This window comes from Martes martes (genome assembly GCF_963455335.1).
Source record: "Martes martes genome assembly, chromosome: 5".
In the NCBI taxonomy this organism is placed as follows: domain Eukaryota; kingdom Metazoa; phylum Chordata; class Mammalia; order Carnivora; family Mustelidae; genus Martes; species Martes martes.
Genome location: NC_137892.1, coordinates 141,048,806 through 141,075,667, shown reverse-complemented (window position 1 = coordinate 141,075,667; position 26,862 = coordinate 141,048,806). Strand labels below are relative to the sequence as shown.

Genomic DNA, 26,862 nt, shown 5'->3' with positions numbered 1-26,862 from the left:
TAACATCTATGGAAAATGGAATTATGGACACCTTTTAGTGTCTTCTTTGGGCTGTTTCTGCTTTCTTAACTTTTTATAATGAAGATATATTACTTTTATACTCACAAAAAAATCAGATCTGAACATATCTAAAAACTTCAACATTTCTCTGCAATGGGCAGAATTTACTAATCAGATGAACTTACTACTAAAATATGATTACATTGTAGCATTTTTTTATTTACTAAATATTTAAAAGGAAAAATTACTCAAAGGACAAGAATGAATACTTAAAACTTTTAAAATGTTCCGTTACTGTTTTTGTAAACGTTCAAACTGGAAGGAAGATGGTTGAGTCTCACAAAGTATAAGCACCAGAACATACCGTTCCAGGGTTGGTGACAATCATGCCTTTGCATTCTTCTGCGTATTTCTGCCACTCAAGTTCTTCCCACTGAAGCATATTGGCAATCTCCTCTTCGGGGACCAGGGCTTTGCTACACCGTAACAAGTAAAGGAGAATCTGGTGCATGGACAGCACTTCCTTTCCTCCATCTTGGGTGGGAGTGGAAAGAGAGGAAAAAATACAGCTACTCAACAGTCAATCATCAGCCCAATAAGGAAAAACAAGATGGTGAGGGGAAAAAGAGCATTTATAAAGAAGTAATTTAGAATTTACATTGTTTAACCAGGTGCCAAATAACACAAAAGCCATTTGTTTCATTGATGAACAGTGCTCATAAACCATCTCATTTACTAAAATGGCAACAACAACATTATAAATGATAGAAGGTTCCATTTGTGAGGTATGAATATAAAAAAAAGTGCCTACCTAAATAAATTTAAAACCACCTAGCATAAGGAGCCACAGTTCATAATATACAGAACTATGTTATGTCTTAAATATCTTATCATTCTTTCTAAGGTAACAGATGAAAGCTCTTTAGAAGTGATGTTACTGTCTTAAGGAAATTCTAAGCTTTTATGAGATATTTATGGATGTTTCCAATAAGCTATTGTTGCATTATGGTCTAATTTTTTGGTGCTAATGTGCTGCACCTGCCGTGATGAATAGTGCTAAAAAGCCTGTACTAATATCATGAAGATCATTATGGAGTTAGTACATGGAAAAAATACCAAGTACTCTGAGGCTTACAGAAGCATGTATTACCAAGTACAGAGGATAAAAACAACAAAGGACACAATTAAAGTACCTTGGAAAGAGCCAATTTAATCTGGTACTTGATGAACCAAAGGCATAATACTGGGTTCACAGGCTTCTGCATTCTCTTTGGGCTTAACTTCTTGATCAATATGTGCAACCACCTTGATCAATATGTACCATTTTTCTTTGCTTAATCCCGACTCAAGAAAGGACAAGAGCTCTGAAGGTTTGGAGGTCACAGACTACCCCCTCAGGTCATGAGATATGCTAGGAATACCAATATATGGCCCAACACTTCATGGAGAAACAAGGGACCAAGATGGTAGGGATGGGTTGGCACAAATGAGAGTGTCCTATTTGTGCTAGAGGAATTAATGGCACCCAAATAATTTGGGGTACTAGAAAGAGGTTGAAAGATTTTTTTTTTTTTTTAAGATTTTATTTATTTATTTGTCAAAGAGAGAGAAAGAGAGCACAAGCAGGGAGAGTGGCAGGCAGAGGGAGAAGCAGGCTCCCCACTGAGCAAGGAGTGCGATGCAGGGCTCCATCCCAGGACCCCAGGATCATGACCTGAACCAAAGGCAAATGCTTAACTGATTAAGCCATCCAGGTGTCCTGAAAGTTCTTTAATATGAGTTGTTGGGGTTAAGAACCTGGATAGGACTACACATCTGAGAAAGAAGAGAATAAAGATCAAAATTTCTTTCTCATCTGTGTGGCCTTTTTTTTTTTTTAATCTCACACGTTGTTATGGAACTAAACAGCATTGCTGCTATAGAGCTACCATATATGCAGGCATGCATTCATTCATTAAATACTTGTTTATATTTCACAAATATTTACTGAGCATCTATTATGCAGCAGGCACTCTTCTAGACCCTAGAAGTGCAGTGGTGATCTAAAAATCCAAAACCCTTTATATTCCAGAAGGGCAAGACACAGTAAAAAAAAAAAAAACAACCACAAAACAGACCAGGCCAAGATAAAGACTCTTCTATAAAGAATCAAAATGGCCGAAGGACTGCAGCTGTATTTAAAATGGTGGTCAGGGAAGGAATCTATGAAGGGGTGCCATGAGAGCAAAGACTAGAAAGAAGCAAAGGAGCCCATTATGCAGCAATCTGGGAGAAGAGTGTCTCAGACAGAACACACAGCAGTAGTCTACGGTAAAGTGCGGTTTACGTGTTCCAGCAACTGCAAAGAGGCAACGTGGATGGAATGAGGTAAGGAGGAGAGTGTGAGAGAGGTGGCAGGGAGGTTGGATCTTTTAAAGCTTCTACAGGGCACAGGAAGAGCTCTGGATTTTATTCTCTGATGATCAGTTTTATTATCATTATGTTCCAGGCACTAGAGTGGTCCCATGTCACAGTCGTGTAAAAAACAAACACACACACACACACACACACACGCACACAAACACATTAGCATGTAGGCTAATGATGATTAATCAGAACTGTTCCTAGAGGAATCTTTGTAGATAACACTCTGAAAACAGAGTTCTTAGTCAAAGCCAATCTCCAAAAAAAAAAAAAAAATTGTCCAAGAAGTGACTAAAATACAATCAACCCACATGAGGACATGTTCTACCTACTGATTCAGATTATTGCTCACAGCAGTGAAATTTTTTATGCCTCATTACAAAGCATCTGCTTTAAACCCAAGAGTCACCTTTGATGAACAAACTTCCATTGTAAAGGGCATATTTCTCAAGAGTCTGTCTCAAAAGACATTTCAATCTCCCTGCGTATAACATGCTTTCCTCAATCAGCGATGCTCCCCTCTTCGCTAAGGAGCCCAGCAAAACCATAATGCCTATCACAATGCCTGTCTGTTTGAGCCCACAGTAGTCTCTGCTTCTAGGGAGTCTGAGGCAAACAGATGGAAAAGAGAACACTAAAGCCAGAATATGTTGATTTACACCACACATGTACACATAGAGAACAGCAGAGAGAGAAAGGAACCCTAGGGAGCCTTGAGAAGAACTAGCACGCTGACTAGATTCACTAGGAACCAAGAAAAGAGTAATCTCTATATTTGGTAGTCTCACTGAAGAGCACTGCAGGCCTACAAGGACCCATCAGAAGCCCAGCAAGCCGTAAGAAGGAAGAGAGTGTTGTTTCGTTATGAGGATTAGGAAAAAAGGCTCAGATTTTATTTGGGGAAGGTGGTGTACGGTAGAAGGAGCAAATATATGCAACGCCAGGTAGACAGAATAGCACTGAAATGTCCCCACCAGCAGTGACAGAGAGCTGACTTCATGGCACTGCAAATAGAAGTGAAATAGACTAAGTGCTATGAATTTCAAGTGAAAAGACTGAAAAACTAAAAAAGCTACTGGAAGAGAGGAAGACTTGAGCCTACAAACCAAGGACAGGGCCCAATTTAGGAGAAGAACACCTGCAAGATAAAGAAGAAGGGTCACAGGGTGTCTGGGTGGCTCATCAGTTAAGCATCTGATTTCGGTTCAGGTCATGATCTCGGGGTGCTGAGGTCGAACGCCATCTCAGGCTCTTTACTCAGCAGGGAGTCTGCTCATCCCTCTCCCACTGCCCCACCCCCAACCCGTGCGCACGCACGCACACTCTCTCAAATAAAAAAATAAAATGTTTTAAAAGAAAAGAAAAAGAGAAAGAAAAAAGGCCACCAAATGCCTGTCAGAACGCTTTTACCTATTTTGGGTGCAAAGCTGCTCACGAGAAAGGAGAGCTTTACAGCAGCATAGAAACCAGAAACATTTAAAAGCACACATACATCAGATGCAAAGTCAGTAATGCTGAAGGAGAAATTATAAATCCATGTTGAAACCTGCTAAGTATTGTAAATGGCAACTAAAGTCTGAAGAGACAGATATTTACCACTGTGACAAAGCAGAAACCCAGGACACAGAACCTGAAATGCAAGGTTTACCGAGGAGGGGCATCGAGGCACTGCTCCAGGTGGGGTACTGGGGCGCAATCTTTATGGAAATATTAAAAAAGGAAGACAAGACTAGAGTCCTGTCAGAGCCCGCAGGGCAAGGACTGCATCCCTCACACCCAGTCCAGTAAAAAAGACATTCCATAAATATCTCTGGGAATGACTTTCTGAAGCAGATAAATAACATAGCCACTTGCTCACAGACGGCCATGAATTTACTAATGCTAATGAATTGGCTCTTTTGGTTTGTCTGCTTTGCTACATGTTTATGTTGGGGATTTATGGAACTATGTCACTGAGGGCTAGGAAGTAATTTTTATCTCATTGGCTGAGATAAATAGGACATGATATAAATGAGAAATTAGAGCGGGTAAGCTAAGGTTAGCAGGAATTCTGCCAGCACTGGAACTGGAACTGTGACAACGGCTCATTATTCGGGAAGAACTGGAGTTTGTGTTTCAGGGAATGAATCTGGACAGTCATTAATGAACTGACAGACTTTATAAACTGTTTCTTAGAGACCCAATTCTCTCAGTTTATATTGCTTGATTATTTATATGGTGGGGGGGTAATCTGTTAGGGAATTTGTGGTAAGAATGTGGCTGGTTAAACGAGCATTTCTCAACAGTGTAATAGTTATTTTAAGAACTATAAAAATACCTTCCTCTTTGCCTACACTGAGAGTAACTGTATAACTGCATTATCATGTCTCCTGTATATTCCTACTAACATGTCTTTACATAATCTTAACTTTTGAAAATTTTATTAATAGCTATTTTCTAAACCTTCCCCCCAAAAGCATTACTTTCCAAATAGAAAAAGATGCTGTATCAATTGATGGTTTTTAAAACCACACTCGGCTCCCCAGGAGTTTTGAGATAGTCTCCCAGCCTCCGGCTCTCTCTCAGCCATACCTGCAAACTACTTCTCCAGAATGGGGCAACTTCCAGAAATCAATCTGCACAATAACCGATTTGCAAAACTGATTCAGGAATGCTGAAGCTCTCCTAACAGGAATAATATAACCAGTGAACAGCCTTTCCCATAAAAGCAGGTTTCCTATCTTAAATTATGCCCTGCTCGAGCCCCAGCTCCAGCAAGAATAAAGCCTTAAACTAACACTATGAGAGCTCTTATCAATGGTTTGGCCACCAAAGGTAGAGGCGGGTATTAGAAGGAAATAAAAATTTGAGAAAATCCTTAAAATCTCAGTAAACTGGTTGCTCTGTGACTTGACTCCTGGCCAACTGGCCCGAATTAAATAATCCCTGGTTTAAGCTATAAGCTTAATTTTGGATAAATTTATATGGAGCAAATGAAACAACTATCTTCAAAACTATCTATTCAAAACTAACTACCTTACTGGGTAAACTGGGAAACTAAAGAAAAAGGATAATGACTGATAAAACTTTAATTAAATATAACAAATTGCTACAGATGAAAAGCAAAGGAGCATGAGAGGATTGTGAAATACCTAAAATATATGAAAACTGCTCATTCTCATACGAGTTCAAGTAAGATGCAAATAATAACTGAGATTACATTGTGTCTCTCAGAGATCGACACAACTGTAGAAGTCATGATATCCAGTGCTGGCAGATATACAAAAAAAGGATACTGCTAAAAATGCCAGTTAGAGTTACATATCATGTCCTTTCCAGAGTACAACGGACAACCTTTTCCAAATGCTATCATAACAAATAATTTTACTTGTAGGATTCTACCTTATAGATGCATAACACCACTGTCAAAGTATTTATACATAATGGGGAAAAAATATACCTCCAAAATATTTGTCATTAGAGGATTTGTCATAAAAATTAACATCCACTCATACTATGGAATGCTATGAAGGTGTTAAAGAATGAGGTAATGTATTTTTATACAGGATATCTGACATAGTTGAGTAAAAAAGGCAAGTCATAAAACATACTTTGCATTATCCCCACCTAAAGAAAAAAGCATAAATTTCCTTATGTAGGGTAAAATGAATACAAACCAAACCATATATAGTATCTATTCATTTTCACATGTCTAGAAGGGGGTATTCACTTTTTTACTTTATATACTTTCATATCGTTTGTGTATACACACACACACAGTTGGGCCAATACAGGGCAAAAGTAACACTCCAATTCTGTGAAGAATGACCTTACCAATAAACAGTCAAGGATCAACTAGATATTCATACTGAAAATAAGGAATCTTGAAAAAAATAAAATAAAGATAAGGACTTGATTCATATAGCAACTGGAAAAACAAGTTTTGAGACAGATGAGAGATCTAAGTTTCTAGAAAATATAGGGAGAGTATCTTGATGACCTTAGGATAGGCAAAGATTTCATAAACAAGATAAGCATAAAAGAATATGTAATTTGGAGTATATTAAAATTAAGAATGTCTGTCCATGACAAATCACCATTAAGATGATGAAAAAGCAACCCAAAGAGAAGGTACTGGCAACCTACACATCAGACGAAAGTCTCAGATAACAAATAACAAATAACAAATAAATGAGAAAAGGACATACATCACCCAACAGAAAAATAAACTAAAACTCAAACAGGCATTCCAAAAGACAATATCCAGTCCATTAATACATGAAATGATGCTCCATTTCATGTCATTAGGGAAGTGAAAATTAAAACTGTAATATGATACCTCTGAACACTCATCAAAATGGCTAACTTGAAAAAGAAAGAAAAATGCCAAGTGTTGGTGAAGAAAGTGGAATAATCTGAACTATCCTATACACTGCTGGTGGACAGGGAAAATGAAACCATCGTTTTGGAAAACTGTTGGAAACTATCCATAAAGCTTAAAATAAACACAACTAGAATGTCCACGCCCAGGTAAATATCCACAACAGGAAAGCATAAATACATGCTCCCCAAAAGGCACGTACAAGTGTAATGGTGAATATTGTATGCTACTTGAAAGAGCCAAAAATACGTAATACCCAAATGTCCATTAATCACAGGTTAAATACACTTTTGTCACACTATATAATACTATGTAGTGATGAGAATGAACCGACTACAGTTAATGGGAACGGGTGTCTCAATAACAGATATTACAAAAGAAGACAGAAACGAAAAGGACACACAATTCTAGTTCTTATAATTAAACAACAGGTAAAATTAACATGGTGTTTTCAAGTCAGAATACAGGCTACCCTTGAGAAGCTGGGAGGTGACTACAAAGGGGTCTTGAATGCTGGTAATCTTGATCTGGGTGCTGAGAACACAGTATATTTACTTGAAAATCAGAGTCTTGTATTTATGCTATGTGCACTTTTCAGTGTTCGTGCTATACTTCAAAGGTTTACTTTTTAAAAATAAGAGATAATACCAAAGAATGTTTGAAAGTACATTCGCTTTCATTAGTAACAAAATACATGAAAAATTAACTAAGGCATTCTTGTGATCAATTAAATAAAGCCAGTAAACAATTTATTGAGTCCCTGCAATGTGCCAAGTAATATGTTAGCACTGATACAAGACACTGTTTACTTCTTAGCCTCATGGAGTTATAGAAAGGAAGGAAGGAGGAAAAAGTGAAGAAAGGGAGGAGGAAAGGTCCAAAATGTGAAGACTAAGAATGCATTTTTCATGGCAGCATAAATTGATGCTATTCTTTTGATAAGAAATTTGGCACTAAGTACCATGTTCCTTATAATTATCCATCTGCTCAATGAATTAGTAAAAACTAGGATTCAAATCATAAGATGACAACTAGGTAGAAACAGCCTATGCACAGAAAAAAAAAAGAAAATATATATTAAAATGTTTTTCTTTTTAATTCACCATTTTCTAAAAGATTTTAATGAAGTCATACCATAAAAAACAACTCAATTATAATTTGCCACTCAAGACTAAAATACATTTTATACATTAGATATTTTTCTGTATCTTTCAGGGTATTTTAATATATGTATTTTCAAAGGGAAGTCTATGAAAAGGTAAATCCCGTTTAAAAATAAATCACTAGGCCTTTTTCTTTATGACAACCTAAATGTTATCCCTACAATAGTTAAAAGAAACATTTCGTTAAGAGTTCAAATCCCACAAAGTAAATATCTGACATAAGATTTTTGTTGAAGATGATTTTAAAACCGTCCACCTCCTTTTAGAGATTTGCCTGGTCATAAAATGGCTAGAGGCAGACAGAGGAAGAAAGAAAAGGCTTTCAACAAGCTCACTCTAACACTGTCTTCTAGTAAGTTTGCTGCTAAAGCTCCATTATAAAATCAAAGATGCACCCACACGAGTAGACGTCTCAATAAAATAAAACCAGCTGTACAAAGGAGAAAAGCTTTTGAATGCATTTTCCAAACGAAATAAGCATTAACAATAAAACCAAAAATATGAGTAACTCTATCCTAAAATAAAATAAGCCATTGTGACTGAGTGTCTGAATTGAGGAAAAGGTATCAAGGGCAAAATCTTGAGGCAAATCTAAACTAGAATGAGTAGATGAGAAATAAAAAGCCCAAAAGACAAATCAGAGAGCCAGGAGGAAAGCAAGGAGAGCTCAGCACACAGAAGTCGGGGTCAAGAGCCCAGGGAATCGAAACTGTAGTGTGCCCACTGGATGTGGCCTGTGGGAGGCTGGCTTTGGCATCAGCAGCTGCAGCAGGGTGGGGGTTAGAGGGAGTGGGGCGCCCAAGCAAAGCCAGGCTGTGAATGGACCAAGAGCTGACAGGCTCAAACCAGGGTTCTGAGGCATAGGGGAGGTAAGGTCTCTAGCCCCCAGGAGGACAAGAGGCATGAGGAGAGCATGAGTCAAGAGGGTTGACTTCCTGAAATTGCTGACATGTCAGCAACACATCACATATTACATTCTGAAAAGATCCCAGCTGGAATCGTGGACCACAGATGTATCGCAGCAGCTAATTATTTTTTCCCCAGTATCAATGAGTGACCCAGAAACAGGACAAGAACAAGCAAACAGCCAAACTGACATTTCAATGGAAGGTGATGGGACTGAGGTCACTAGAGCTGAGAGACAGAAGTCAGAGCACAAGACTTAAGTGAGAAAGCAAAGAAAGGTAGCTATACACAAGGAGAAAAGGGGATTCAGGAAGAAACGAAGGGACTAGGGCATGAGAGGGTGGATGAATTCAAAGATGTCTCCAGAAAGTGAGATGCCAGAATGAGATTCTAGGGATGAATTCATTTATGCGACGATTTTGCAAACAAAAAGGCATCAACATTTCATGAAACCCAGCCATTTTTAAAAAACACAAAATATAACGCCATATCTCACAGCTAGACTCTTGAAAAAAAATTTAAAACTTAAAATACTGCTTTAAAAAAATAAAAATAATATACTTATATATTTTAATTAGTGAGAAATTAACATTTTTTTCACTGTAAAGTGAATGTGTCAAAAAAATAGGAAAAAAACTACCAATAATATCACTACATTAATATACCTACTATTGCAGTAATTTTTAGTGTAGTTATAATTATGCTGCATATAAAATTTTATACTAGTTATTTTCCAACTAACTATACGCATTTTTTAGAGCAACATTTTTCCATGTTACTTTTACTACTTGCATGATATTTTATCAAATAGATTTTCAAAATTTATAAATTTATAAATTTATAAATCTGTCCCATTGCTCATGTAATTTGGGGCTACCATAAATTACACAGGGGTCCAAATCAAAGCGTAAAATTTTGCATTTCATCCCTGACGTGAGAGGTAGATAATTAACAGGGTCAGAGGTGGGAAGTTGTCCCTACAGACTAAAAAGAGAATGGCAGGCTTATTTTCAGATGCACTATCTCACCGGGTCACTGACAAGCCAAAAGATTTACCTGGAAGAAATCTCACAAAACGTGGCATGAAATGAAATCTTGGGCAGCAGGGAGGGCTGTCTTCAAACAAAGGGCCTAAAGCAAACAAGTGAAAAGGAAAGAAAAAATAAATAAAACAGCCTTAGAAAACAAACACTGTGGCTTAATTCCTAAGATTTATGATAACCACAAAGAAACACCACCGGAAAAGTAGGGACATAAAAAAACACCACCCCTTCTTCTCCCCAACAGTTCAATCAATCATGTGATAACTGCCACAAACATCCAATGAAGACTGCAGTGAGGGGACTACCCAAAGTCAGAGGAGAATAAAGGCCCCAAGGATATACCTTGTGTATGACATATGCAGTAAAATTATTTTCAGAAGTCCCAAAATATAAAGATTTTTATTATAGTTGAACTACTGAATGATATAATATGCTTGTGTTTTAATTCTTTTCTATTTTAATCAATACCACTGGGGGGAAAGAAACAAATACTATTAAAAACTTGGTTTGAAAAGCCATTCATCAACACACTATTTTAAAAATAAGTCAGTCAATGTCTGCTGGAATACAAAAACTTCCAAAGGAATGAACAATTATCTAAGAACTAAGTTTTGAATTGATGTAGCTCAAAGTGTATATGTGTGTTTTGAAGGCTGACTGAAGTTCTGTTTTAATAAACTGTCATCTTGAAAGAAGCTTATCACAGTAAAGTTCAATAGATTTAAAATATTAACTACTGAGATTTTCTCTAGTGTACATAAATCAAGGTAGTTACTCATAGTAACTGATATCATCTTCTTAGGTATCAGTTAGGTAATGGATAATGGTAATCTTAGGTAATGACCACTGTCAAATTTTATTAAAATTTAAAATAAGACCCGTAAGAACTTATTCACGTCAAATGATGGCAGCTGATCCTATGAATAACATACTTTTCCCTGAATATTTAAAAAATGAAAGGAATTTCAACCATCTCCCCACTGTTGTAAGTTTTTACATATACTACAACGTTCTACAAGCATTATACTTTTCTTTAAATCTTGTTATTTACCTTTAAGATTCCAGTCATACAATTCCAAAATATCTCTGAACAGGAATAATGAAAAGAGTTCAAGTCCTTTCACACAAAAATTCTGAAAAATAAATCAAAATCAAATTACTGTATTACTATAAATGTATATTGACTGAAGGTTCCACTTGTTCTAGTCAAGCGTCTTAAAAGTGTGTATTAAAACCATACTAAAACCATGTAATTTCCTAAGAAGTTTGGCCACTGTCCTACAACAGTTCATTGGCTTGAGACACAAATGAAGCAGGCAATAATGCCATTAGCACTCCTACAAAAATGTAAACTCAGCCCTTGCAAACATACAAATAAAACATGAAATTTACAAACTAAAATCTTACTATATTTTTCCAGCCAATTAAATTTCAGAATCAGAATTTCCTGGGGATTTTTTGTTAATTTAAACTACACACACACACACACACACACACACACACACACACACACTGGTCGGTCTTAATAGGTTTGTCCCCTCACCCCACCCACCCCTGCTTACTCTCACCCTTCGAACACACCCAGAATCACCATTACAATTACCATAAAAAGAGATCTTCTGTGCCAAAAAAAGTTCAAATTCTTAATGAAGGCAAATAGAGGGCTAAGAAAAACTACAAAACTTTGTACCAAAGTTTCTCCTGCAAACAAGCTTAACAGATGATATATTTACAAGTGAGACTTGTCTCATAATTCTTCCTCCTACTTGTCTTGCTCAGGGTTCATAAATCACCCTGTGTGAGATCACGCCAGAAGTCATCAACTTTTACAATAGCAAATGAAGGCTTATGACCTTAAAAATCAAAAGGAAGCAAAAAAGCCCTTCTAAGCTGGAGAATGAAGGGGCGGCCCTTTCTCTTTAATTCTTTTTGAAAGACAGGTAGAATTACCAACACGTGCTCGGAATGAAAGAGGTGCAAACTAGGCCTGTGTGTCATGCTCATCAATCCCCCTCAGTGCTCCACTGCCCACGACAGAGCTTCACTGTTAAACAAGGTTTGCAAGAAGAGCCGGGGGCTCAGGAAATCGACCCCAACTCAACAAATGTTAAGTGCACAAGCTTGTTTGCTGTCTGGTTGTTATTTCTTAGTGTGATTTGTTGACACCACTAAATTCAAGATCAGGCAATGAATCATTCTGAGATTCACATTAATCTTGCTTTGGAATTTTAAACCTCTTGCATATATTTAGATAAATCTGCTGCTGAGCATCTGCAATGAAAAACAATTAGGAAAAATATGTAAATACATGGGAAGAAAAATGAACCAAGCATTGATCTTGTCATTGGAGATAATGAATAAGATTATTCCAACAGCTATCAGATTTGGTTTCACTGTTCTAATTTCCCCTCTGATAACGACCAGTAACCAGAATCTGTACCCTATCCAAAACAAACTGGAAACAGATGTAATGTTACGATCAGCAGATGTAAGACGAGAAATAAGTTCAAAAATAGGTCAACAGAAGTTGAAAATGATCCAAATTTTAACCTTGCTCCTAGAACCACAGCTCACTGACCCTTTCGACAGTGAACACCATTCTTTGGGGGCATTCCTATGGCAAACAGCCAGAGCTGGCCAAGTTCAATGGTTTAAAGATTTAAGTGTGAAATAAGCAAAAAGAGCAAACTACATCAGGCGGTTAGGTAATCTTTTCTCTTACCTCAGGCATCATCTCCTCAATGAAATGAATTGTGTAGTCTATGTTGAACCTGATTACTTTACACAGTGGAATCTGCAATAAGAATGAGAGGTTTAGTTCTGCAGTTCCCTCCTGCAGGCTCCCAGTGCACATGTATTTGCTCTCTGGCCCACAAGGCCATGAACCAAATGAGAAGGCTTCACCTGAATCCAAGCTGCTAACAGTACTGAACATGAAGCTTTGACCACAATTGCAGGATCTGAACGTCAAGAAGCCTGCTAGGCCACCTTCTATAGGAAACCTGCATAATGTTGGTGCTTAACTGGATTAACAGCAGCAACACAAAAAAAAACATAAGAACCCACTGAAACCAAACATATCGCTTCTAAAGTACTGATAAAACCACAGTCAAACATTTCTTTTTCTCAGGTTTTCTAAATCTTTCAGAATCTTTAGCTCTTCAAGTAGATCAGGGATAGCAGTAATGACAACCCATTAGTTATAGATGCATAAGTCGCCAAAGCACACTCAACTCAGGCTGCCCATCTAGCTCTGGAGCAAAAGCAACCCTGGTAATGACAGTGCTAATAGCTAACACCTACCAGGCTAGGCAATGTTGTGCTGCTTCACATAGGGGCACACATGAAAACACACCCATAAGATCGGCACAGCTACTATCCTCACTGTACAGGGGAGGAAACTAAGGCAGTGGCATCAGGTACCTTGCCTAAGGTAGCTGGCAATAAAATCTTGCTCTAGACCACAGCTCTGATCCACTAGAGTATACACCTCTCATTACGTGGTCTGATACTCAGGGTCTGTGAAGGCAGGCCCAGAGGAAATAAATCCATATCTATCTTGTTCGGTCATCAGACGCTAGCCCTGTGCCTACACATAATAGGTTTCCCATAAGTGTATTTTTCAATGAAGGAAGCAATGAGAGGGAACCTGTGAGGTTACTAAAGTGGCTTAGTGGACAAGCTGGCAGAAAGAATAGACTCAGAAGCCTAGAGATGTGTTAAGTAGGCTTTTCTGGCCGTTCAATCTGTCCATAAGATGATTTTATATAGATGTAATCATTTTTATAAACCACAGCAATCAGAAAGAAACAAACTTTAATTCTACCAGCAAAAGGAATGGCAAGAAAAACAAAAATAGTCTTACAATGCCATCTACTGGAAATCTTTTTCTCAGAAATAAAGTTTAGTTCTTTGTCGCTTTTCCTTTTCTTTCTTTCTTTCTTTTTTTTTTTTTTAAGGATAGTGGCTAATCTGAATGAAATTTATAATTAACTTTAATAAGAAATCCATTTTCAACACTGCAGTAATGAATTCTAAAGGAACTGAAGTGATATACTAAGGCCATGATTATTTTTAAGTTCTTTATTATTATAACCATTTAAAAATATTTGAGAATCCCAAATATGTGTACTATTCATACTTTTAAATACCTATCCTTTGCTAATAACCTGTGTTACGTCTGTAGTTACTCTAAAATAAGGCACAGCCCCTACCTTTTTTAAAAGGTAAGGATCTAAAAAGGAAGACAGGCATGTAAATAATAAACAGAATATAATGTATATAATGTATTAAGTGCAATTAAAAACCCATAAGCAAATAAAAAAGTATAAAGTACAAAAGAACCAAAGAGGAGGTAATATTTGAGTTGAGTCTTCAAAGATGGGGAGAAATTTTCCAGGTCATACAGAAGAATTAAGTTGGGAAAGAACAGGTGTTTAGTTTCTAACAAGACAGAGAATAGGGAGCTGAGGGAAGACAAAGTCTTTTAGCTGTTCAGGAGTGGAATACATGGAGAGAGAGAAGCAAGGAGGTTCTAGACAGGAAAAGTATGAACTATGTGATGCAGACCATATAAATTACGTTAAGGATTAAGGACTTGTCCTTACGGCAATGTGAAGTCACCCAAGTACTTTAAGTGACAGACTATCATAGTTTACATTTTGGATGGGCTCTTATGTCAACAGTGTGGGAATGGTTTATAGTAGAGCAAGGCAAGAGACCAGAAGACCAGACTGGAGTCAGACCAAACAGCCCAGGAGCCAAATGAACAGAAGACTGGAAGCAAGGGGGCAACTTTTAAACATGGGAGAGGCTACTGAAATATACAATGACCACTCTGATGTGGAAGTGAAAGACAAGAAAGAAGAGAGAAAAATTTCAAGATTTCTGGCCTAATGACAAGATAAACCACAATGGCATTAATACAAAAATATTCATAGGGTATCCCCCAGGTACCTCAAACAACATTCGAGGAATAGGACAAGTTCAGTTTTGCATAGGTTGAGGGTGAGGTACTTGAGGGGCTATCAAGGTGGTAATGTCCAAAAGGCAATCTGAAATGTGAGTGTGGAGCACAGAGCCATGTCATAGCTGTAAATACCAATTTGGTGGGGATTAGAAGATGCACAGAAAGAAAAACTGTGGGTGAGACTGTATTACTCAGAAGAGAGCACCCAGAAAAGGACAGAGCCCTTGGGAAGTCAAGAGGCGGACGAAGAAAGAGCGAAAGTTATTCCAACCACCATGCACAAAAGCAACTCAGCTAGATGAATTATGTAAGGACAGTCAATTCCCCATATCATTTCAACTAAATTCCCTTTTTGGGATTCCTTCTTTGAGCTCTTCTCTTGTATGTACTTTATTTTCTTTTGGGCTCTCATCCATACCACCAGAGCCCTTCTGAGATACACAAATCTGGAAAAGCAAGATCTTCTTTTCTATTCACTTTTATCTCTCTAAGACTCAAAGAGAATTTGTCATTTTTCTACATACAGCAAGCTCAATTTTTGAAAGGTCAATGGTCAGTCAAATAATATAAATGCCTACCATTTCCTAAAACTTGTTTGAATACTGACTGACATTAACTCTTATCTCATCCTCCCATAAAGAAACAAAGAACCCTCCTGAAATTTCTATATCAAACTCTACTACTTGCAGGTGCTGAACGGCTAAATCCAGGGCAGTGAGGCCACTGGAAATGGAAAGCCATTTAAAAGCAGGGTTTTTTTTTTATGCTTTTGAGGATGGGATAAGATATTATACATCTAATACATGTATCTTTATAACTTTAGTTATGTTGTCAAAGTCCTTAATAACATCAGGTATTCTAAGTAATAGCAAATGTTCTATGTAAAAGGATAAAATGCTCCCAGATGCTCTATACTTAGCCAACAAGGCTTTCAATCCACTTCAATTCAAGAAGATCTTAAGAAAACTTGTCAGAAGTAGATTGGTTGAGATTGTAACATTACCATCATTTGCATGCCCTTCTTGCTGATACGCTCTCTCTAGCAAGAAAATGAATCAGATCAGTAAAGCGATTTAATAATTCTTTTTCTGGGAGGCTACTTCAAATTCAAGAGGCCTTTGATGGATCTAATCCCTATGAACTGTACAACATTGAGCTTAAAACTCGATTTATTTTATCAACATCTCTAACATAAATGATGAGGCTTATCTTCTCATTACAGAGTGAAGTTCTCAAATTTGGAGAACTTGAGTATTTATATAAAATATATGCTGAAGCCAGGAATTTTCAGTCCTATCTTTCATTTTATAACAGTAACAACTGCAATTAACTGAGCATTAGCAGGCTCTCAGTGCCAAACCTTGTGCTGACAGGCTTTAAATACCGCTCAAAGAATCACCTCTCCAAAGTCATGGAAATATTAAGAACTGGTTAAAAAAAAAAAAAAAAAAGTCTGTCTGCCATCTTATCCAAAATAAGAAGTGACAACATGGAGGCACCTGGGTGGCTCAGTGGGTTAAACCTCTGCCTTCAGCTCAGGTCATGGTCTCAGGGTCCTGGGATCGAGCCCTGCATCGGCTCTCTGCTCAGCAGGGAGCCTGCTTCCCACCCCCATCTCTAGGCCTGCCTCTCTGCCTACTTGTGATCTCTCTCTCTCTATCAAATAAATAAATAAATAATCTTAAAAAAAAAAAAGTGCCAACATGTATGCCAAAAACCACGACAAACACTTTTTATGTGTCATTTATTTTTTACAGAAACCAGTAAGATTGCTACAATATCTCTATCTTACAGATGAGAAAATCAAGGATTATAAAGAATGAAATGTCAAGTCATACAGCTAGTAAGTGGAATTCACTAATGTTTAAACCCTGGTCTCTCTGAAGCCACACTGTTTTCCTCCTTTGATTAAGGTGATCCTCAAAGTTAAATGAGATCTATTATTACTTCTTTTTTTTTTAAGATTTTATTTTTTATTTATTTGACAGAGAGAGAGATAGAATCACAAGTAGGCAGAGCAGCAGGCAGAGAGAGAGGGAGAAGCAGGCTCCCCGCTGAGCAGAGAGCCCGATGTGGGGCTCGATCCCAGGACCCCGAGATCATGACCTGAGCCGAAGGCAGAGGCTTAACCCACTGAGCCACCCAGGTGCCCCTCTATTATTACTTCTAAGGAAATAAGAGATAATTTTAAATATTTTCATGGTAACTAAATTATTTATATTTGCAAGCCCACTGAGGAAAAAAAAGAGAAAAATGCATTATGTGGGAGGAGCTAGACTAGAGGACCTTCAATGGTCTTTCCTACTCTGAAATTATGAGCTTTGGTGTAACAAAGGTTTTGAGTGCCTAAGACGTTAAAAAAAAAAAAGCGATAAAACCATCAAATTTCAAAAACTCTTAGTGCCTTTTCATAAAGACTGTTAAAGAATGGTCCAATACAAAACTCTGTAGCTATGTGTGGTACGGGATGTTACTAGACTTAACTGTGGTGATCATTTTGCACTATGTACAAATGTTGAATCATTATTACATGGTACACCTGGAATTAATATGATGGTATATGTCAATTATATCTCAAAAAAGATGGTCCAATGTTAAGCACTTTTCTATATTACAGTCCACAATGGAGGTAGAGGTAATATGTATTATCAAACAATTTTATTTTTATATTTAGAAAGTCATCACCTTCCACAGAAAATTCTCCAGGATGAAATATATTGTGGAATAAGGGAAATTCCATTAAGAAAACAATTTGTTTTAAATTAGTACCACTACTATAGAATCATGTCTACTTACAAAAAAAAAAAAGAATGACAGAAAGGAATAAAGTCAGGCAAAAATTTTATTACTTACTCTCCAATGGAACAGAACTTCAAGTTTTGAGTAAACAACACCTAAATAACTTTTTTTAAACTGTGGATGTAATTTCCTATAACCAACTCAGAAAGGATTAAAGAACACTGTTATTTTGATGCAGATGCACCGCAGCTATCATTTCTTAAGTCCTCTAACAGCATCTGGACTGGATAAAGTATACGGCTATAGTCTGAGCTGCCAGCAAATTTTACTCTATGTCCAACTAGAATATAGAATAAGACAATTCCCAAGACTGTTAGCTTTGAGACAGCAAGATTTTGACTCATGGATACAGAACTTCTATTTGAACCAATTACCAATAAAGCAACTTTAATACCGATATAAAAATATCACAGATCTGTATGTCAGACAAAAATCTCTTAAAGAAGATATAGTCCTGGGATTTGAAAGCAGAAGAATGTAGGAAATTAGTGCAGGCTCCAGATGTCCTGAGCATAACTCTCTCTCTTTTCCTATTGCTTAGACACTAGATGATAGCTGCTCCTTAAAACTTTCCAACTTTCTTTTGAAGGACACCCAACCCAAAATAGCTTTGACACATTATTCCACAGTTTATCCTTCTTTTTCAATCTTTCACACTCTCAAAATGTTATTCTAACACATGTTTACTTACACCATTTAATGTGGACCAAACCTGTGACTCATTAGCACAGATGTCACACCCCCACCCCCGACACACGCTGCCACAGACTTCCTGCAGCTCACGCAGAGGGACGCAAAGTAAATGTTACTTACAAGTCAGAAGAAAAGAAATTTATTTTTGACTTTCAGAAACAAGAATTAAGGGAAGGAAGAGAATACAGGAAAGGAGAAAGCCAGCCAATTAGTACATACTTACATTGGTCAGGGGGGCATGTGCAAACATAGAAAATCCTTCAAAGATATACTCATGATCATCATATTCTATAACAGTTGGCCTGTCAGTCTAAAAGCAAACAGAAACACAAAGTGTGAGCTTAAGAACATGATTTGCATGTATAGAAATCCATCAGAACACCAAGGTACCAACAGGAGAAAAGTATGGACTCCACAGGCAACATGAACATTTTTCTAAACAACCAGGGAGAACTTTTTTTTTTTTAAAGATTTTACTTATTTATTTGACAGACATGACAAGCAGGCAGAGAGGCAGGCAGAGAGAGAGGGGGGAAGTAGGCTCCCTGCTGAGCAGAGAGCCCGATGTGGGGCTCGATCCCAGGACCCTGGGATCATGACCTGAGCCGAAGGCAGAGGCTTTAACCCACTGAGCCACCCAGGCGCCCAACCAGGGAGAACTTTTACAAAAGTTTAATTTTAGGTGGAATTCTCTGGCTTCAGTAATATTTACATATTGAGACCATCAGGAATGTTTATTATGGGTGTCATAAAGGGGAAAAAAGGCTATATGGCTTCATTTTCTAGGAACCTGTTTTATTTAATCCCACAATACTACTAGATCTATTCTTACTGAACTGTATTCCCGAACTAAGGAAAGTTCTAACAAGAACAAGACAATAGCACGGTCAACTCAAAGCTCAAAGTGGAAGAAGACTCAACATCATGACATTAAGACTAGCAATAGCCTAGAAGGCCTCCAGGTCCAGAGGCTCAACCCCTCACAGCTCCATTCCCAGGACCTCCAAGGAGAATCCACTCCACCACATAATGGCAACAAATCAATTCCCACATGATGTAAAAAATTTTAATTATCTGAAAATTGAATCTGTAGTTAAAACATACAAATGTTAATCCAAGCATGCGAGATCCTCTTCCTTAGGCTATTCTTATAGACTACCATTTTTAATCCTAGATGTTAAATATGTAACTAATTATCAAGACTAGTAACCTAAAAGACACTTTTTTAAAAAGATTTTATTTATTTATTTCAGAGAGTGAGCAAGAGAGAGCGCTAGAGAGAGAGCATGAGAATGGGGAGGGGCAGAGGGAGAAGCAGACTCCCCACCAAGCAGGGAGCCTGAGGTGGGGCTCAATCCCGGGACTCTGGGATCATGACCTGAGCCGAAGGCAGATGCTTAACTGATTGAGCCACCCAGGGGCCCTAAAAAACACAGTTTTTTAACACAGGTACTGAACATTATTCTTTTAAATCTTATATATGTACAGGGGCAGCTGGGTGGCTCAGTGGGTTAAGCGTCTGCCTTTGACTCAGGTCATGATCCCTGGGTCCTGGGATCGAGTCCCGCATCAGGCTCCCTGTTCAGCAAGGAGCCTGCTTCCCCCCCCCTCTCTCTCTCTGCCTGCCTCGCTGCCTATTTGTGACCTCTATCTGATAAATAAATAAATAAAATCTTTAAACCTTATAAATATACAAATTGCTGGAGGAAGGTGCTAAAGAATACGCACATGTACATTAGTTGTTTTGCCAATATTAACATTACTTTCTATTTCAGTAATTCTAAATAAAGCTAGTGTAAATTAAATACAATGAAAAGAACTTCTGACAAAATAAAGTACAGCCACTTTGGAAAACAGTTTGGTAGTTCCTCAAAACATTAAACACAAGAGTTACCACATGATCCAGAACTGCAGGCCTAGGTTTGTACCAGAGAGACATCCACATAGAAACTTCTACACAAGGGCGCCTGGGTGGCTCAGTGGGTTAAAGCCTCTGCCTCTAGCTCCGGTCGTGGTCTCAGGGTCCTGGGATTGAGCCCCATATCGGGCTCTCTCTGTTCTGCGGGGAGCCTGCTTTCCCCTCTCTCTCTGCCTGCCTCTCTGCCTACTTGTGATCTCTCTCTGTCAAATAAATAAATAAAATCTTAAAAAGAAATAAAAAAGAAACTTCTACACAAACGTTCATAGCAGCATTATTCATGACAGTCTAAAAGTGGAGACTACCTAAATGTTCATCAACTCAATAAATGGACAAATATAGTATATCCACACAAGGGAATATTACTGGTCCATTAAAAGGAATAAAGTTTGGGGCGCCTCAGTGGCTCAGCCGGTTAAGTGTCTGCCTTTGGCTCAGGTCATGATCCCAGAGTCCTGGGATCAAATCTTGCTTGGGCTCCCTGCTCAGTGGAAAAGGCTGCCTCTCCCTCTGCCTGCTGCTCCCCCTGCTTTGTGCTCTCTCTCTCCCTCTGACAGAGAAATAAATAAAATCTTAAAAAAGAAAAAAAGGAATAAAGTTATATGTTACAACATGGATGATCTTAATAACATTATGCTGAGTGAAAGAAGGTAAAAAGATCACATTTTCTATGATCCCATTCATATGAAATATCTAGGACAGGCTAATGATAGAGACAGAAAGTATCTTAGCTGTTGAAGGCTGAGGGATATGATAGAACTGACTGCTAATGAGTACAGGGTTTCTTCTGAGGATGGATGATGATAGTGTTCTAAAATTAGATTGTGGTGATGGTTTCACAATTCTGTGAAAAGAATTCTATCAGGAAATAAATACACTTTAAATGGGTGAATTTTACAGTATATGAATGATAACTTGATAAAGTTTTTAAAATATGTAATTACTAATCATCTAATTTTGAAATTGAAATCTCTCAGTGATAGGAGTAATAGAATTAATAACTTTCCACTGTGAAAAACAATAAAGAACAGGGGACCAGCAGACAGTCATGCACACTGTCTAGGTGTAAATCCCCACTCTGCCACTTAATACCTGAATAATCTTCAGTACGTGACAGAATCTCATCTATAAAACATAGATTACTGCCCCATCTGTATAGTCGGGATAATAATTCTCCTTCATCAGTTTGTTGTGAGAAATAAGTTAACACATGTTAAACATTCAGAGCAATGGCTGGTACCATGGTCAACAAATAATTAGGTATTATTATTACTGTCATAAATACAAAAGACCTTCTTGATTGGGTCACTAGATAATATATTAGTTATTCACTGATTTTTAAGAGATGAGAAAGGTTCTCCACATTCTTCCACCTCCATAGTTCCAATGAATAGCTCCAAAAGTCACAGCTATTATAAATATAGCTACTATGAGGTATTGACAACATAACTGAAAAAAGGTATAGAAAGTAGTATAGTGAGAGGAAGCAAAATAAGAGTGATTATGATAATGGCCAATTTTATCAACATAAAAATAACAAATTTTTTAAAAGAAAATTTAAGAACTGAATTTGTATTGAGCCTATTCACATTTTAACCTATCTGAACACATCAAACCTATTTACATTTTAAAATAAATGAAATCTGATTTTGTTAGGAACTTACCAAAAAGTTTGTAGGAGGGGAGACTGTAATTCGATAGTGGAAAAGTCTGCCAGCATTGTTGGTCATGGGACGACAGGGCTTGATGGCCTGAGGGGAGGAAACAAAAGTGAGTTTAAAAGTAAAGTAGCAAAATATTTTTATTTAAAAACAGACTGCATTTCTAGATTCGCACCTGACAAAAGAGGTTTTATGTCTGTTCCTTCACAGGTTGGTAGGAAGAACAGCACCATTAACTAGATGAATATAAAAGGACCAACTGATCACCAGGACTCAATGTATTTCCTCACGTGCATGCAATACAAGGGGTTCAGATAACATGAAGATCTTTCTAGATATCAATTTCTATGACTATCTTCCTTTTATTTGTAACATAACACAATACTTGACCTTTGGCTAAACTCCCAATGTGCTTAAAAAAGGGGTGGGGGAATCTCAAAAGTAATAGGTTTTGATGGGGGGGAGGTGAAAGGACCATTAAATATGCTCAGTAAAAACAGAAGGGACCGGAAATGAAGGACACATGAGGGGCGGGGAATAGAACAAGCACGGAGTTCAAGATGGGAAAAGGAAAACAGAAACCGATGGTTTTTTTGCTCTCCTTCCTTGGATCACCACCAGGTTGACAGGGGCTTTGTTGGGGCAGCCTCATAGTTCGACTGATCCCTCTGTCCAGTCCTGCTTACACATTCCTTCTCTCACAGGTGAAGTTCCCTAAGAAACATCAGGCACCCAAACTTCATCTTAGCATCTGTTTCTGGAGAATCCAGTGTGTAGCTCCAGGAATGATCCAAGAAAGCAGGAGATAAGATAGGACTTTGAAGCTGAAATCACTTACCATCCACTGGCAATGAGGACCCCATCATGGTGGGAGGTGAAGTCCCCAGCACCAGATGGCAGACCAACGGAAAACTCCCAAAGATGATGACTTGGGAGGGTGTACCAGTGGAAGCAGGTGCGGTGAACCAGGTATGTAAGATTCTGAGAGAACGTGTGCTACAAGGATAACAGGATAGGTGGCTATTGCTAAGTACCCCCGATGCCCTACCATGTCCCTCAAACTTTAGTGTGCCTTGAAATCACTGGAGGGCTTGCTCTACCTCAGACTGCTTGCTTCCCACCCCCAGGATTTCTGATTTAGCAGATGAGGCAGGCTGAGAACCCGGTTTCTAAGGAGTTCCTAGGTGAAGTTGGTAACTGGAGAACCACTGCTCCACAGAAATGTAACAGGAGAGAGGGAAGAAAGGCAACTGGAAGCCAGAAGGACTGCTAGAGGCACACAGAGAAGCTGTCCCCTGCACAGCCAAGACCAAACCCAGGGACAGAGATGGGTGGACCTTAGAGACAATTAATGGCCAACCAGGGTAGATCTGTTATGCCAAAGGACAAGACTTGGAAACCTAAGATGAGGACATACACGTTTTAACTCCCCAGACCCTTCGAAATCATCCATCCCCTCAGAGGTGGCCCAACCCTGTCTATTAAGAGTAATGACTCACCTGTATCTAAAGGCAATGGAAGACCGTGCATGGCAACACCGCCTCCCTGCAAACAGTCTCCCCTCCTGGCCAACAGACCTACAGTTGGGGTCACTTCACAGCATAACCCAACTGGGGCGGGGCAGTGCTTCGAGGAGAGATTATATCCCAAAGGAACTGCAAGAACTAGCCAGCATGAGCCAACAGCAGGAGGCTGCACAAGACCAGACGCTGAGAGTGCTTGACCAAAAGCGCCAAAACACAAAAGTGGTTAGGGAAGAGTTCACTGACTTGTGAGCATTCAGGATTCAGGGACACCAGATGCCAGGACCCCCTACTAGGATGTCTCCTAAAAGCATGAAAAAGCAATGGCCCATGATAAGTATAGTTAAAATACCAAAACTGCCATGACAGAAAAGGAAGTAATTCAAAGATTCAGGAAGTGGGCACATTAGAATGGATATAATATCTGTGACTGAAAAATATACCAGATTATCATATTCCATGGGAAGACCCCGAGGACATGTCAAGGCCATCTACTAGGGACCAGACACCAGCCTCACTAGGAAGATGGTGGCCTTCCTCTGCAGGCCAGGGCTGACTGTAAGAGAGGTGGTCACAGAGCAGAGCTTGCTGACAGCAGTGGGGATGAAAGGACTCTGAAACAAGGGAGTCAGGATGATGGGACTTAATTGTGAGAAGCCGGGTCTCATAGTATCATCATTACCAGCAAGATCCAAGTGGCAACTAAAGGGGTCTGGTCCACAAAAAGTCATGGAAGCAGTTCACAGAATACAGCATCCTGTATTCAGTAAAATAGCTGAATAGCTGACAAGAGTAATACTTAGTTTGTACCAACAGAAGAAATCAAGAATGGTTAACCAAGGGCTGGAGATAGGTTGCTCCAATAAAGTCATGATCCCTTTCCCAGTTCTAGACCTATAGTAGTACAACACCACTGCAAGCAAAAATGGTCATGACAACCCTGTCCTTCTCCAAAGAGGCCTATGGCCATGTACCCAAAAAACTGTACATGGGGGAAAGGGGAACCAAGATTGTTCAAGGAATATTGGACAGAGCATCTGAATCAACACTGTTACTCAGAGGAGGCTGGATACATCACTTCGGTACACATTAGAGTTGGTGATACGAAGCCAAGTTAAAAAAAAAAAAAAAGTAATCTCAGTCAAGGTCTTGTTTCCAGTAGGTCCCCTGCATCCACAGATCTGCCCAGGAGGAGTTTCCCCTGGCCACCGAAACATTTCATTGGAATTGACAAAATTGGCAGAGGCACCACCCCACACAGGTCCTTATTCTGTGGAGTAAGAGCCATCATAATGGAAAAGGTCAAGCAGAAGCCATCGAAATTCCACCATCCCTGAAACAGGCACCAAAACCAGGATCACTCTTAGGGGATGGTATAGATTAGCACCATCCTTAAGGATCCAAAAGACACAGGGGTGACAGTGTTATCATATCTTTAATTCACCAATCTGGCTTCCGGGGGGGAAAAAAAGGATCCTGCAGGATAAATAGAGACTACCACAAGCTCAGCTGTGCCATACGCTACAGATCAGAGCAGATTCATAGGACCTCGTGTTCAAAGTGATTTGCTGAATGTATTCTTTTCCATCCCAATCAGAATGAGGATAAGACACAGTTCACATTGTATGCTCATTCACAGAGAAAAAACATTTACAGCTTTGCTGCCAGGCTGTACTACCTCTCTGACTCACTGCCCCAACAGTCCACGGAGCTCTTGACCTTCTGGACATGCTGCGGAACGTGAACCTTCACTGCATCTGTGACTCGATGTTTATCAAACTAAAAGCCTCGGCAGAGCACGCATGCTCCAGAGGATGCGGGAGACCCCCTACGATTCAGGGGCCTACCACAGCCACAACCATTTTTAAGAGCCAGGGATTGAGTGCCAAGACATCAGTCCACAGTAACAGACAAATCACTGCATCTTCCACCTCCTACAGTGAAGAAAGCACAGCACCAGGCGGGCCCCTCTGGGAGGCAGTCTAACCCCCACCTCGGAACACTGTGCCCGCCCAGTCCTGGAGCGGCACAGAAGGCTGCCAGCTGGGAGTGGGGTTCCCATGGAAGGCTCCAGCAGTTCCAATTTATAGCGCGAGTAGCCCTGCTGCAGGGGCCATGTAATTCAGCAAATCCTACATCGCTGGTGGGAAAAGATGCTGTGGGGAATCTGGCCACACAGGGAGAATCACAATGCTGGTATCTGGTGTTCTGGAGCAAAGCCATGCTGTCTACCATGAAGAACATATGCCTCTGAGAAACCACCAGTGCGCTACCGGCCCAGGGAGACATGGAAGGCATGGCCTAGAGATGGAAACAGACATGTGGCTGAACAGCCCAGCACGAGCTGGGTTCTGTCAGTCTGACCCAGGCAGAAGTCTGGAAGGGACCGGCAACCATCCGTCCTAAGATGGGAGCCTGTACATCCAGAACCAGGCACACGCAGGAGCAGCAGGCACAAACAGGCCGTGGGAGCGGGTGTCCCTGTCCCACCAGCACCCTCACTTAGCAGCTGACCGAGGATAGAAGGATGAAAGCAGAGGGAAAAGCCCAAGCTGGGTTTGCAAATAAGTCAGTCAGGGGTGGGGGAGCAAGCCGAAGACAGACTGTGATGCAGCCTCATTCAGGGAGGAATCTGAAAGACAGTAATGAGGGAAAGTCTTTCCAGTGAGCAGAGTTTCAGGCAATGGACCTGGTCATCCACTTTGTGTGGAAAGAGAAGTAGCCTGAGGTTAGAATATAGATGGACTCATGGCAGAAGCAAGTGGCCATGCCAGCTGGTCAGAGGCCTAGAAGGAAAAAGATTGGAAGATCAGGGATAAGAATGTCTTGGGATAGGGGCACCTGGCTGGCTCAGTCGGTGGAGCATGTGCCTCTTGATCTTGGGGTTATGAGTTCGAGCCCCACGGTGGATGTAGAGATTACTTAAAAAAAATTTTTTTTATTAAAACCAAAAAAAGGTCTTGGGGTAGACGTGTGGGTGCATAAGTGGGAGTGAATGCGACAATCTCTGTATCACGTGTGGGTGTACACTGGAGAGCACAGACCATGGAAGAGGTACTAAACCACCTCACTGACGAATGATTCGGCCAGATGGGGTCAGCCAGCCTCAGTCATCAGCACCCAGAGCTGACAGTCTGGGCACATGAATGAAGGGGCCACAGCAGCACAGGCAGAGGATTCTCATGAGCCTAACACCAGGGACCTGACTTACCTTGGCTAAACTAACAGCCATTACCGAACATCCAACAGGCCATCTACAATGACCAATGATGGACCCCCAAAATGGTCCTCAGTCCTTGAGAAGACCAACCTGCCACTTAGTAGGTACCTGGCTACATAGGCCCCATTCATCTTGAAGTTTGTCTCACAGGAATAAACATGTACTCTGAGTATGGGCTTGCCTCCCACCAGTTCTCAGCCACCA

The 26,862-nt window shown here is 39.5% G+C and overlaps 1 protein-coding gene across 2 annotated transcripts in view; it reads right to left on the bottom strand.

The window, feature by feature from the left end:
* Positions 1–26,862, bottom strand: part of DROSHA (drosha ribonuclease III) — a 124,531-nt gene that overhangs the window by 72,754 nt on the left and 24,915 nt on the right. For both annotated transcript variants that reach the window (XM_080803585.1, XM_080803586.1), the window contains 6 exons: positions 21,919–22,005; positions 18,560–18,646; positions 12,598–12,669; positions 10,927–11,008; positions 9,889–9,963; positions 365–534 (listed from right to left, as the gene is read on the bottom strand). In XM_080803585.1, coding sequence (XP_080659711.1) covers positions 365–534; positions 9,889–9,963; positions 10,927–11,008; positions 12,598–12,669; positions 18,560–18,646; positions 21,919–22,005 — 573 coding nt within the window. The remainder of the gene's footprint in view (positions 1–364; positions 535–9,888; positions 9,964–10,926; positions 11,009–12,597; positions 12,670–18,559; positions 18,647–21,918; positions 22,006–26,862) is intronic.